At 38.2% G+C, this 13479-nt stretch overlaps 6 protein-coding genes across 6 annotated transcripts; 2 read left to right on the top strand and 4 right to left on the bottom strand.

Moving 5' to 3' along the window:
* Positions 1-460: 460 nt before the first annotated feature.
* On the bottom strand, positions 461-786 carry BATDEDRAFT_85889 (uncharacterized protein; the record flags this gene model as incomplete). The annotated part of the gene is made up of 2 exons (XM_006676023.1): positions 461-578; positions 689-786. 2 exons carry the CDS (start codon positions 784-786, stop codon positions 461-463), a joined length of 216 nt encoding a protein of 71 aa, XP_006676086.1.
* A 2283-nt stretch (positions 787-3069) lies between these two features.
* BATDEDRAFT_85888 (uncharacterized protein) lies at positions 3070-3583 on the bottom strand (the record flags this gene model as incomplete). The annotated part of the gene is made up of 3 exons (XM_006676022.1): positions 3070-3142; positions 3278-3374; positions 3523-3583. 3 exons carry the CDS (start codon positions 3581-3583, stop codon positions 3070-3072), a joined length of 231 nt encoding a protein of 76 aa, XP_006676085.1.
* Positions 3584-4354: 771 nt separating this feature from the next.
* On the bottom strand, positions 4355-5716 carry BATDEDRAFT_15558 (uncharacterized protein). The gene is made up of 3 exons (XM_006675065.1): positions 5485-5716; positions 4604-5368; positions 4355-4517 (listed from the first exon to the last, which is right to left on the bottom strand). The coding sequence occupies exons 1-3, from the start codon at positions 5696-5698 to the stop codon at positions 4423-4425; spliced, it is 1074 nt and encodes a 357-aa protein (XP_006675128.1). The 5' UTR covers positions 5699-5716; the 3' UTR covers positions 4355-4422.
* A 228-nt stretch (positions 5717-5944) lies between these two features.
* Positions 5945-7802, top strand: BATDEDRAFT_84937 (uncharacterized protein). Its single transcript, XM_006676313.1, has 3 exons — positions 5945-7226; positions 7353-7384; positions 7472-7802. Exons 1-3 carry the CDS (start codon positions 6023-6025, stop codon positions 7790-7792), a joined length of 1557 nt encoding a protein of 518 aa, XP_006676376.1. The 5' UTR covers positions 5945-6022; the 3' UTR covers positions 7793-7802.
* Positions 7803-7906: 104 nt separating this feature from the next.
* BATDEDRAFT_34155 (uncharacterized protein) lies at positions 7907-11331 on the bottom strand (the record flags this gene model as incomplete). The annotated part of the gene is made up of 16 exons (XM_006675703.1): positions 7907-8084; positions 8187-8301; positions 8391-8441; positions 8520-8607; positions 8685-9095; positions 9180-9278; positions 9403-9471; positions 9571-9623; positions 9707-9778; positions 9855-10055; positions 10155-10180; positions 10281-10347; positions 10439-10470; positions 10581-10665; positions 10836-10902; positions 11161-11331. 16 exons carry the CDS (start codon positions 11329-11331, stop codon positions 7961-7963), a joined length of 1731 nt encoding a protein of 576 aa, XP_006675766.1. The 3' UTR covers positions 7907-7960.
* A 1057-nt stretch (positions 11332-12388) lies between these two features.
* On the top strand, positions 12389-13411 carry BATDEDRAFT_22051 (uncharacterized protein; the record flags this gene model as incomplete). The annotated part of the gene is made up of 4 exons (XM_006675393.1): positions 12389-12530; positions 12608-12804; positions 12950-13021; positions 13271-13411. 4 exons carry the CDS (start codon positions 12389-12391, stop codon positions 13409-13411), a joined length of 552 nt encoding a protein of 183 aa, XP_006675456.1.
* Between the last annotated feature and the right edge of the window lie 68 nt (positions 13412-13479).

Raw genomic sequence — 13479 nt, 5'->3', positions numbered from 1 at the left:
ACTGGGATGGCTTATTTCAGACACTTGGTAAACTTCCCATTCAATTTGACACAATTGATAGTATACAGAAAAGTATATAAAGCTTAGATATGTGGTAACCATCTTTATTTTGGCAATTTAAGTAAACCAGATCCAGTGTAGTAGTGCAAAAGCAGTAAAGAGGATAGTATCACGCTATTGGGTAAAAGAGAATAGGAGGATAAAAAGAGAAAATGGAGGTGAATGGCCAAAAGGCTTAATTCCATTACTTTAGTTGTGGAAATTCAAAGATAAGACAGAAGCGCAGTAAGAGGGTTAGATTGCAAGGAAAAAGTAGAAATAATGCACCAGTGGTACAAAAATAATCTACATTACATTTTAACCAATAAGTTGAGAGTATGTAGCGCTGTATCAGTAGGGTAGACAGCCCATACATAAATTACATCGCTACCCGATAACTCCTTGTTTCTACCCATATAGACTACAATACTATACAACAAGACCCCCCTCCTGTTTGGAAAGGATCTTCCTTTTTATCAACTAGACCCCAAACCGAAGGAAGTAGATGGTCTTTAGTTGTTGTGACGTATTGAATTAAGCTGGATTAGAATGCGGTCAAAAAAGTTAGACATGGTCTGAATGGTCAAGCAACAAGGTATTGGTCATCTGCCGACGACAAACACACTTTTAAATCCAGTATTAAACTTACGTTTGACTGGCCTCTGAAACCTTAATTCTAGGCAAGTCAAGTTGCTCTTTCAGCCGCTGCGTGTGCTCCATTAGTTTCCTGAGTTTAAGTTCTGACATGATGTTTCTTCAAAAAATGCTATATGAACTAATGGGTTTGATCAAAGTTATGTTGCCTGCTACAAAAATTAGAAATACATGTTGAAAGCAATGTTAGTATCTCGAGTAAATAAAAGGATATAATGGGTAAAATAATAAAGTGTTAAAAGGAGTCAAATCTGGATAAAGTGTATACAGTCGCCAACAAATAATATGATGCACATCAAAATGAATCTGGTAAAATCGACGGTAAAGCATCAGGTCATACAGTAGTCCGGCAATACAAAATAAAACATCAGTTACATGGGAGAATATGAGGAGTTTCAAACACACCAGTGGCTATTTTAAAATGCACAAATACTGGTGCAAAGCTTAGTAAAGGAATATTGCAGTGGACAAAGCTGCACATACAACCCGTATTAAATATGCCAGATACAATACTGTATAGTAAATGAACATAGTGTTGCATTGCTCCAGCAAGTTATTGCCAATGATCACCTTGTTCTGAAACCAATCTTTTGAGTGGATTAAAGTGAATTGTTGCAATTTAAATCAACCGCATGAAATTCGATAGGAACAGCTTCGACATCTGCAATGCATTAGATACATTGCAGATGGCGTCTGCGCACTCGTATGCATAGCAATCAGCATGCTTAGCTTTACAAGCTGCCAATTCATACTATATTAGGGATAGCTTAACCGATGATGCAGTGCAAAAGATAAAGCCCTGCAACTCGAAAGATGAAAGGATTTATACAAAAGGATAAGGCTCAGCCGTTTGATGTAAGGGTGTAAAAGATGAGTAGACAATGAGGGTGGATGAGCAAGTATGTGCCTAATGTCACTATTGGTAGAATAGGAATTTCACCCATGCACTATAGTACTTGGATACGCACATACAAACAGACATACTACATAGATTCATAATAGTCCAGTATAATGCCAAAACACACTCCACTGATGGATAAAAAGGCAGATTTGGCGAGTTGGGTTTAAATATTAATTAAAACAGGCCGGGCTGGCTCGGTTGATAGAAAATTGAATAGCTCAAGACTCGAATGATTAGAGCAGGCTTAGTTGCTAGAGTAGTACTGGATCTTGATGCAGAAAGATAGTAATGATGACAGTGTCTAGTTTCATTAGAATATCGTTTGAAGTTGTATGTGCTAGGGCGTATCAGGTCCCTAAGCAGTGCCTAGAAGCCCAGCAAATCAATATTATGGAGCAGTATCCAGTACTAATGCCCAATACTATGCAACCTTTGATTGGGATGGAGAAATGCAAGCGAGAGTGGACTGAGAAGGGAAGATGTTTGCCAATAGGGGCAAATTGGTGTTGAGCAAACAAGGGACATATAAAAAGCCTGCAATACAAAAGGACTACCTGTGTTCTAAAGTTGCAGAGGTAGTACTGGCTGGTTTGCAGATATAAGCCGTAGAGTGGTAGTTGCTATTAGTCTGTAAATTGCACAAGCCTAAGTGAAGAGTTCTTAGCAGAAAACTAAATGTTCAACAAGCGAAATATGAACTTATTTTTGCTTCCAACGCGCTCTTATTTGATTCTTGCGAACCATCTCAACCACAGGATCGTAGATTCCAATGAATACATCAAGTATGAATATTCCAACAAGGGTTTGAGTCTACATAAGCATCTTGGTTTAGACTTGAAGATACTATTATCAAGAGCCAGTCATCTATAATCACGTGTTGTCACCTTCAATTTGACCAGTTGTATTATATTCTCAATCCAGTTGACAAGATATATTGATATACAGCCGTATTCACGTAAATGGAACGCTTTTGTGTTTATTTTGCAGCGACTGCCTCTATTTTGTTTTGGAGTAGACAATATCTAAACATAAAGTTTATTATATGATGCACACGATCACATCATGGCTTTGAACTGGTATTATCCTTTTTAGCATAGCCGCACATTGTACAGACTACTATATCCTAAAATATCGGATATATTCGCGATTTAGTCCAAGAAAACAGACTGCACATCTCAATACAACTGTTGTGTTCATGCAAATCATCAGGAGATACCAATAAGCTAAAGAGTCCAAAAGACAATGCTGTTCAGTAAATTAGCACCCATTATTTTACAAGATTGGCTATTTATTAAACACTTTTATTTAGTGCTCCATTTACGTGAATATGACTGTAATATATGCCCTAGCCATTTAAAAAGTGGATTCGAGTCTTCATTGCTACAAATAATAGTCATGCATTCAAAATGCTAGTAGATTTGAATCAAGCCCTGATAAAATGCACTCCATTTTGTAGATTCATTATTGCCAATCGACTATTTAGATCCTGCCCCTGATGCAGATGTGTCTAAAGCAACTCCCGTTGGCGGTATTTTCAACAGTTCTGCTCTATATTATGTAACAAGTAGTGAGTGATTGCAATCGGAATGCCATAGTTGGCGCTCTATAGTGTAATACCCTCGAATATAAAATCATGAACTAGACAATAGATATAGATTGTCTAGTTCATGATCAGCAACATACCTCAATTGCTTAGTAAAGTCATCATCAAAGTCCTCATTGTCCCAATCCTCCAGCCATAAATCCTTGTCCTCATGATCTTCCTTGTCCTCTGTCCAGTCTATTGATTCAATTGTCAGTCTTGTCAGCTATTACTATATCAAATGATGCTCTACAAAGAACAATATTGAAAATGAGTTGCACCAAGGCATACCACAACTGTCTAGTAATAAGAGCAGCTAGATATCATGGTTGTTTTGTCCACCTACCAGCTTCCCGAAACTCCTGAAACTCATCATCATCCTCTGGAAGTTGTTGTCCTGAACTCATCGTATCTTGAGTGAAACTTTTCAATTATTATAATCATGTAAGTTTGGGTTCAGGTATTCATGCCCTACAATCCATATACTCAAAAGTATTAACCCAAAGCAATACAAATGTCACTCACAATCAGAATTATTTTGGGCAATCTTCCAAAATGAATTACAGTCGTATCCACGTAAAATGGAGCACTAATCATGATGCTAAACAGTCCGTCCCATGTTTAGTTGATGCGAATCTGACTGAAAAACGTTGTATTCTTTGGAATCATCGTTTAGAAACAGGTTTTGATGGGTTTAGTAGGTAAACCTGCTCTTTTACATATGAATCTCTACTTTTGTAATAATTGTTATAAAAATATACAATCATTGATTGATGCCTGACACCTTTGTGGTCATCAACACTTGAACGAGACATTGCGAGTGCACTTGTGGACTTCTACCAAGCACAAATGTCTCGGCCAACAATGTTAAGATTGTGTGCATTATATGATGGTCGCTGTGTTTAAAGACTGACCAAAAAAGCTGTCAAGACTGTAATATTAACTTTTTAAACAGAAATGCAACATTTCCAAACATTCCATTCCACAAAACAACTCTAGTTGGACATGGCTTACCAACCATTCAACACATGTCGCACGGATTGGGGTTTCATATTACCCATTCTTGAATCCTGCAAAAAATAATTCGAGTATAATAAAGAATTCATTGAATAATTCCAGACACCAAGGAATTGAAAACGTCTATTCAAATCAATATATAATAGGAAACCGAGTATTTAACCACTGTTTATTCTGAAGCAAAATAAGACCAAGATAAATACAAATTCCATTTTACGTGAATACGGCTTTAAAACTTAAAGACATCTCCCTCGGTATATCCCAATTTCTTAAGAAGTCCGCTCAACTCGCCTTGCTTATTATCCTTTGTCTTGGGTCCAGTAACTATATAATTCATTACATAAGCGAATCAATATCATGCACGTACCTCTAGATCCAGCCTATAATACTATGTAGTTTAATCCACTTACTAAATTTCATCATGCCTGGATTGCCGCAAAAGTACACTTTGCCCTGACCAGGAGCCGGCATGTGCTTCTTGAGCATATCTTCGCTCACATACCCACTGCCTTGCTGCCATCCAGCAGGAGGCTTGTCAAGGGTATGGAACACATTGATTTGTCCAGGATGCTCCTTTGCAAGCTTATCCAGATACGGTCTCAGTGGAATGTCATCTTCGGTAACGTTCGCAAAAATGAGCGACACCTTGGTTTTGTCAGTAGGATCGCTTAGGATCTTTTGAATGACTTGCACCATGGGAGTAATGCCAGATCCACCAGCAACCATGCCGATATGTTTGAACTCGTTGGCCTTGTACTCAAACTTGGAAAACGGACCTTTGATCTCGACAACATCTCCCACTTGGCGAGAGTGCAGGTAGGAAGACATGACTCCATCAGGATATTTTTTGACCAGCATATCAAAGTATCCAGTGTACCCCTTGGCTGGATCTTCCAAAGGCGTATAAGGTCGAATCACCACATCAGGTTTTCCATCCTCTTTGAGGCCCTTGACAAACTTGGTAGTACAGCAACTTGCTGCCTTGAGACCTAGTTCCGTGGCTTCTTCAGGAAGAGCAAATCTAAGGATCTTGGTGTTGTGGTTAACATCAACAATCTCCCTGACTGTAAATGGCTTAAACGTAGTTGGATCAAGTGCAGCTACGGGAGCTTCCTTCCAGGCGATCTGCTTGGGACTAAGTTTGCTTCCACAACATTGAGTCGAATAGTAATATCCTAAATAAAAGTAGAATAACACAAGAGTCGCATATGAAAATCAAGTTGGTTCATGAATCCAACTGTTGTGGCCATGAGCATAGCTATCAGATCTGCAATACAAGACTATCAATTACCTGCTCCTGCAGCTGGAACTCCAAGTAGGAGCATCCAAAAAAATGGCCCACGTGAATTTGATGCTGGGTTTGGTGGTGGAGCTGAACTGGTGGTGGGAGCAGTAGTAAATGGGCGACAGCCAGAACGAATCAGATTATTTGAAAAAACTGATGATGCAAGTGCTCCTGGAGTACTGGGAAAGCAGCGGGATTGAAGGGATCGAATTCTCATCATATCTGGCAGTTGAAAGTTGAGGATAGTTTAGAAACAAGTTTGGATCTTGATACCAATCTTGCCCATAAATCAGTCCAAACACCCTGAGGAATGGCATTGTCTAATATCCACTTAAATTTTAACTTTGGATTACATCACTATGAGTAGATTCAGGCATTGTCCAAATTGCCATTATCCTATATGCTTTACAATTTCTACGCCAACAAAGTAATCCAAAATCAATTTTCCGACATTCAAAAGTAGGATAATAAATCCAGCTTCTAATCTTTTTTTATAAAAACATTAGATCTCAATCACAAGCCTTGTAAAGTATATCCTTACAAAATGTATCCAACAAACGGGTCTTTTCTAGCAGGACGCCAGCTTTCCCTCGTTCACCACCAGACGGCATTGGAGCGCTTACCAGCATCAGCAGCACTTCCAAGCGCTGCAGGAAGATACAGATCAGGAACTATTGGTGGCTCGCTGCTTAGTGGTGTAGCCAGCAAACACAGCCTAATCATGGATCTCATGAGTGAAAATAGACGAGCACCTACAACTGACGCGACCAATCGCGATGGAAATGCTCGTCTTGGCACATCTCAACAATCTAGATATAGCCAACCAGAAAAAAAAGTGAAACGTGTCAAACAGCCTGCTGCTGAATCCAAAAAAATGCTGTTTGCAATCAATGACAGTAACAAGCAGGTCTCTGAGTCCAAAATAGATGATTCAAGTGAATCTATTGTTACCTCAAAATCGAGTATAATTGAAGGCGTTTTGCTGATAGACAACGGATCAAGCACGTTATTAGAATCTGGCATTAGTCCCAAAAAAAATACATTTACCAATGCAAGATTCCTACCCAAAGGTAAAATGATGAAACATTCAAAAACCAAAATGGCATTCGAAATATTAGACATTGCAGCAAAACCCAAATTACCTAAAAATCCAAAACCTCAATCCTATACAAGCCTGGATTCTGTTATGCCATCTATACGGTCAATTTCAACACAACCATTGTTGGCAGAGACTTCTACATTGACAACCGAATCGAAAAAATACAAATCTGCACCAGTTTTGTTGACTCGTATATTGAGCTCACCAGATTTACAAGAAACTCAACACTTGTCTGACTTGTATAATCAGCAACACGTAAGTGCACCACATCTCACCCTTTTACCAGAACAGACCAAACTTAAAAGTCAAGAGTCGGGAATAGAGCAAGAGAGCACAGTCATTAGACCTCTATTATCCAACTCACGCAGTCAATCAAAATCACTGTGTTCTGGGATTGAATCAAAAGCAAAATGGTCACCAAAAGAAGCAATGACCTGGGCATGTTCATCAATCATCAATACCGAGATAGCACAGTCGCGAAAAGCTTTAAAAATGATTCGGAAAAGATCGACGAACAAGCAAATTCAGAAATGGTATAGTGTGCCTCAAGCTGCTCTCACAAAAAAACCTTTTTCTGGAAAAAACAATCCAATACGACAAACTCCTTCAACTCCAGATATTCATTCTGAAATTGAAATGGGTGCACTATGTAAGTTGCTGTATACTGACTTGAAAATAGGTAGTATCAGGCTGTAAATAAGTATTGGAGAAATCAGCATACTATTTATTTCTAATATGTGATTCTATGTCTAATAATTTTACATTGTGGATACAGTGGAAAAAATGAAGTCGCTTGGTACAATCAAGGTAATCTAAAGTATGAATTGCATGTATCATCTTGAAATATGTATTTAAGCCAAAAAGTGTATCGACATGGTTTTTGAAACTCAATAGAGCCAAAGAGATTTAAAAAAACGTTTACAAGACCACGCGGATCATTTAATCAAGCATGAGGAAGCACACAAACAGCAGAAAGAGCAGTCAGAACAAAAAAAAGGCAAGGAGCAGGCATGGAAAGAGTTTTTACAGCGGCGGGCAGAGGTTCACGGGTTGAATCAAACTCTTCAGAGCTTGTTTGAATCTGTACAACTTGGCCATCATTATCCAAAACAGGTGCACGCGGATGGTGAGATTAACTCTCCTACAATCGAGCGTGAGATTGATAGTCTGTCGCAAAGTAATGGCGAGTTTTCAAATTTAATAAACCGTGTATGATTATTTCAAACCCATACATTTTGAATTTCAAATATCTCAGTAGGAAAAGTGCAAAGTTTTCATACGTTGAAGCAGCACACACCAAAATAAATCAAACCCCACATCCAGAATCTTGGCATGTATAACATGATAAACAATGTATTTGATTTTGAAGTTGCATGAGAGAAATTACATGCGGAAAATGCCAAATTTAGTATCTGGGATAGGAGCATTGAGAGCAGCACTGAGACTAAGTGCAAGAACACTGCGAGTGTCTGCGGGATCAATAATTCCATCATCCCAAAGACGTGCACTTGAATACAAATTGAGTTTTGGAATTGAATAAAATGAGTATGCACAAATTTGATTAAAATTCTGTATAAAACTAAAACTATTTGTAAAGTATATGTCCTACCTAGCATAATAGGGATGACCCTCGGATTCGTAACGTTCAAAAATAGGCTTCTTAAACTCTTCTTCTGCCTCGACAGACCAAGTCTCTCCCTTTTTGGCTTTGGAATCGCGAGTAACTAGGTAATAAAATAGAGTACGTTACAAAATGTCATATTAGCATTATTCTGTTAAAACACCGATGCTTGGTAATTTTCAATCAACTTACTTTGTGCCATGACTCCAGCAGCTTGTTCACCACCCATCACACTGATACGGGCTAAAAATAAAAATAAGTCCAATTACTTGATATGATCCAACCGAGGTGCTTTCTAATGTTAATTGCATCCAAACTTACAGGTAGGCCAAGTCCAAAGGAATCGCGGCGAATATGCACGTCCACACATGCCATAGTTTCCAGCACCAAATGAACCGCCGCAAAGGACCTGTAGAAAAAATCGGAATCAAAGTTACAAACAGTCAAACCCAGTAGCGTAAAAATTTAAAAAAGAATACAACTTACGGTGATCTTTGGCACTTGAGCAGTTGCAACAGCCGTGACCATCTTGGCACCGTTTTTGGCAATACCGCCAGCCTCGGCACTCTTTCCAACCATAAACCCAGTGATATTTTGAAGGAAAATAAGTGGAATCTTGCGCTGGCTGCATAGCTCAATAAAATGGGCACCTTTAAGAGCACATTCAGAGAAAAGAATGCCATTATTAGCAACAATACCAACAGGGAATCCGTGAATGCGAGCAAATCCAGTGACTAGCTGTGTGCCATAGAGCTCCTTGAATTCGCTAAATTTACTGCCATCAACAATGCGGGCAATAACTTGTTTCATGTCATAGGGCTTTCTCAAATTGTCACCAACAATACCACCAAGCTCGGATGGTGGGTAGAGTGGTTCCTCAATTGGACAAACTGTAACCTATAATCCACATATTCAATAAGTAACGCAATCAACCCAAAATAGCTTTCAATGATTATTTTTAATATAGATCCATTGACACACCTGGTGATTCTTTGTATAGTTCAGATTGGTAACGATCTGACGTCCAAGCTGAAGTGCGTGCTCATCTGACTGAGCATAGTAGTCAGTCACTCCAGAGGTCTACATAAAGGCATAGTAATAGTATAACCATTAGTTCAAATAAAAACCGTTTATACAATTCAAAATCAGCAAGAATAAAAACCAAACCATGCACATTCAGTTGGCAAAATATATCTAAACTTACTCGGCAATGTAGATCGGCACCACCAAGGTCCTCGGCAGATACAACCTCGCCTGTAGCAGCTTTTACAAGCTAAATCAAGATAAAAGTAAAATAGTATGTGCGTTAAAACCTTGATATGCTATACATTGTTAAATTGCATAGCAAATACAAAGCGCATTTAAATCTTACAGGTGGTCCGGCAAGAAAAATGGTGCCTTGATTTTTGACAATGACACTTTCATCTATGGCAGTGTTGAAAAATAGAAATTAAGTATCATCATGCTGAATATTTGAAGCATCATTAGACTCGTGTAATTATACTTACCAGCCATGGCTGGAACATATGCACCTCCAGCAGTGCACGATCCCAAAACAATAGCAATTTGAGGAATGCCAGCTACAAGGTTATAAAGGGAAAACAAGCAGTTTAGTTGATTGCATTCAGATAAAATACAGTAATAGATTTAACTTACCGGCCGACATATTGGCTTGGTTAAAAAAAATACGACCAAAATGTTCTTTGTCTGGGAACACGTCAGCTTGCTGTGGAAGATTGGCACCACCAGAGTCAACTAGATAGATACAGGGCAAGCGATTTTCCTTTGCAATCTCTTGTGCCCGCAAGTGCTTCTTGACAGTAATGGGAAAGTAGGTACCACCCTTGACGGTAGAATCTAAAACCATTGTTGGAAGTGGTAAGTATCTATGTGGATAAGTTCAAGATGCTCAGCCATTAATACGCTAAAAGTATAGTAGATATGCAATAAACTTACCATTCGCAACAATCATGCATTCAACACTAAAATATAAGCAATTGATGGCAGATAATTAGTATATGTTGAGTAAACTTGATACAACAAGGATTTTCGGATAGTATTTAATATGGCCCATTGACATACCCGCTCACACGACCAATTCCAGTAATAATACCACCGGCAGGAACGTTTGCATCATAAAGCTCATGACCTATAGAGAAATAGCCGACATGTTCAAAGCCGTATACAATGAGCAAATGACATTGATTAAAGTATAATACTAAATTCAGTACGGCATATACCTGCAAACTGTGATAGTTCCAAAAACGGCGATCTTGGTGTGGGTATTAAAGAAATTCAGCAGGCATGAAGAACAAACGAAAAGTTTAAAACATAAGCTCTTGTACTTTTAAAGCGACTTGAACAGCAAACCATTATATTTACCCAGGATCAAGAAGAGCATCTACCCTGTCACGAGGAAGTAGTTTATTACGGGACAGATGGCGCTTGCGAGCAACCTCACCACCGCCTAATTGATCATGCAAATTAATATGTTTAAATCAAGAACGTCGAGTTTAACAAAACTGTTAAAATCCGATTTGAAACCAGCAACCCTGCCGTCTATGGTTTCGGGTGGAGTTGTCATGGAAGAAAACAACAGCAGCACCTGTACAAACCAGCATTACAACAAAACGATACCTTGACGGATCTGAGCAACATCATCTTTGAGCTGTTGGGTTAGACGAGCAACTCGGATGGCATTTTCCTGATGTATAGTGGGCATAGTATTGAAAAACAAACATAGTGTATAATCAGTAAGTTAATGAGTGTGGTCAAAACCTCGATACAGCTGTGGATGCAATCGTTGAAGCAACCCAACCCAATTCAACAAAAATACGAGATTAAAACCACAACAGTCATTTTAAAAAAAGACACTAGAGTATGGCATTGAGTATTTTAAAGGATCCGTTCGTAATTGAACAGAATCCATGAATGCCAAGAATCAAGAGCAGCAGCATCCAACCTTGAATTCGGGCAGATCAGTATCGATTTTGTTTGAAATCACAGTGCTAGCCTTTGAAGAAAAGGATCGGACAATGGCAGGCTTTGAGTAGGAATTGGCATGAGGGGCCCAAAATGCAGTAGCAGTGACTGGACGCAGTCTAGAAGCCGAGAGTCTGGCAGCACGAAACATGGGTTGTAGATGATTGCTGGCAAAAGTTGTGATGAATTACTTTCAAATGGAAAATGGCTGGTCGTGTGACTTGACTGCAGCCTCTGATGATTTCATTCAAATCCTATCGAGTGTCCAACTGCATACTCACCATGTTGTTGATCAAGTATTTGCCTGTATACTCATTAATTTTGCGAGATTTACTACCAAGAAACTGAGGCAAGCACTTGATCAACCAAGATAATGACAACCGTCTGTAACAATGGATGATATTATAGTATATCCCATTTGCATTATCTCCAAAAATATCAAAAGTAGAATATGGATGTTTTGCCTTTATAGACAACTCGTTTTACAGTCATATTCACGTAAATGGAGCACTAAATAAAAGTGTTTAATAAATAGCCAATCTTGTAAAATAATGGGTGCTAATTTACTGAACAGCATTGTCTTTTGGACTCTTTAGCTTATTGGTATATCCTGATGATTTGCATGAACACAACAGTTGTATTGAGATGTGCAGTCTGTTTTCTTGGACTAAATCGCGAATATATCCGATATTTTAGGATATAGTAGTCTGTACAATGTGCGGCTATGCTAAAAAGGATAATACCAGTTCAAAGCCATGATGTGATCGTGTGCATCATATAATAGACTTTATGTTTAGATATTGTCTACTCCAAACAAAATAGAGGCAGTCGCTGCAAAATAAACACAAAAGCGTTCCATTTACGTGAATACGGCTAGTCCAATGGCTTCCAATTCACGACAAAAAATATGTTGATAGACTTTCTAAAGTGCTTGACATTTGAATAACCACGAGATTCTCAACTTTACAAAATATAGACATTTAAAAACTATTAGATTCATTTTTCAAATGGACACATTGCTTACAGATGAGATTCTAAACGACATATATAAATCAACATATTTAGTTTTACAACAGTCGTCCCAATTTATTCCTTCAATCCATTGCTATAATCTCATCTCAAAACGGCCATTGGAATTTTCAAAAATTGAACTAGATGCATCCTCGCATAGTTGCGCACCATTGACAACTCCTAGAAGCATATCAGCCATGCAGAATGCTATTTTTTCAAATCCCACCGAGATCATCCAGTTTCTTCAAAATAATCCAGATCTAATTGGGCTGTTTCCTATTCCTCGTGAACCAAATCTATCTCTCGATTTACCAATACTATCGCACATTCATTCAATACGTAAGTTGTAAATATTCATTATATATTGCTGCCGATTCCTTATCATTTATAAGATGATATTAATGTGCTTGTTTTAGAGGAGTATATTCAGACTCTGTCATACAATTACTTGGGTGAGCCGTTTTTTGTCGTGAAAAAATCATCATCTGTGCGAAATCTATTAAAACTGGCACAAAAAATGGTTCAGCAAGCTCTTCCAATCAAGTGCCTCGAGGCAACAATACTGGGGATCTACCTAACTATGAAGTTTGATGATCTGCTAAGAATGAGTTGCGTAAATCATTATTAAGCCTCGATCTAAAACTAGCAAAGTATAGTAGTATTTAAAGAATCAAAGTACTAACAGTTTAAATTTAGCTGTTAGCTTCAAGTCAGAGTGCAACGGGGAGATTTATAGACATATTGTGCTTATTATAAAGCTTGGTGGAAAGTGGGGTGCAATCGGTTTGTCGAAAAAGTCGGATCTGATGAACAAAAGCCTTACTTATACTGTAAGTCATTGGTTTTTTTGAATTAGCTTATTGTTTTTAATTTGCAGTCGTGTTTACATGAGAAACGAGTCAAGCACTAACATTAAAGGTTAAAGTCACTTTCAGAATTAATGGAAAACTACAAGACATGCTATGAAAAAAGTAGGTTCTATGATTCAAATATGCTCAGCGGTGTATGTCATGATGAATAAATTGATATGAATAATGACCGACTTTAAACTAGACAATCATACTCTGCTTAAAATCAAGTTGGGCTTGCCAGTAACTCACAATCCAGCCAGTAATGAAAAGATTGTTTGGAAAAAAAGCTCTATACGACTTCAAGATACATTATGGGATATCTCAAGTAAAGAAATCGATGCTCATTCACGCAGTCTGAGATCTCTTTGAATCGTGTTGGTATGTGCCATACTGATGCGGATCTCTAATAAACGACATGAGTGAGTTTTAATATAAAG

Source organism: Batrachochytrium dendrobatidis, assembly GCF_000203795.2.
Source record: "Batrachochytrium dendrobatidis JAM81 unplaced genomic scaffold BATDEscaffold_1, whole genome shotgun sequence".
Lineage (NCBI taxonomy): Eukaryota > Fungi > Chytridiomycota > Chytridiomycetes > Rhizophydiales > Batrachochytrium > Batrachochytrium dendrobatidis.
The sequence above is the reverse complement of the archived record's forward strand: the minus strand, read 5'-3'. Positions and strand labels throughout refer to the sequence as shown.

Bases quoted from the DNA above. Each gene is read 5' to 3' on its own strand.
- BATDEDRAFT_15558 (XM_006675065.1), bottom strand. From the start codon at position 5,698: ATGATGAGAATTCGATCCCTTCAATCCCGCTGCTTTCCCAGTACTCCA. The intron at 5,369-5,484 runs GTAATTGATAGT...ACTTTTATTTAG, and splicing joins AGTTCCAGCTGCAGGAGCAG to GATATTACTATTCGACTCAA. The intron at 4,518-4,603 runs GTAAGTGGATTA...TGAATTATATAG, and splicing joins TCCAGGCATGATGAAATTTA to TTACTGGACCCAAGACAAAG.
- BATDEDRAFT_84937 (XM_006676313.1), top strand. From the start codon at position 6,023: ATGTATCCAACAAACGGGTCTTTTCTAGCAGGACGCCAGCTTTCCCTC. The intron at 7,227-7,352 runs GTAAGTTGCTGT...TTGTGGATACAG, and splicing joins AATTGAAATGGGTGCACTAT to TGGAAAAAATGAAGTCGCTT. The intron at 7,385-7,471 runs GTAATCTAAAGT...GAAACTCAATAG, and splicing joins AGTCGCTTGGTACAATCAAG to AGCCAAAGAGATTTAAAAAA.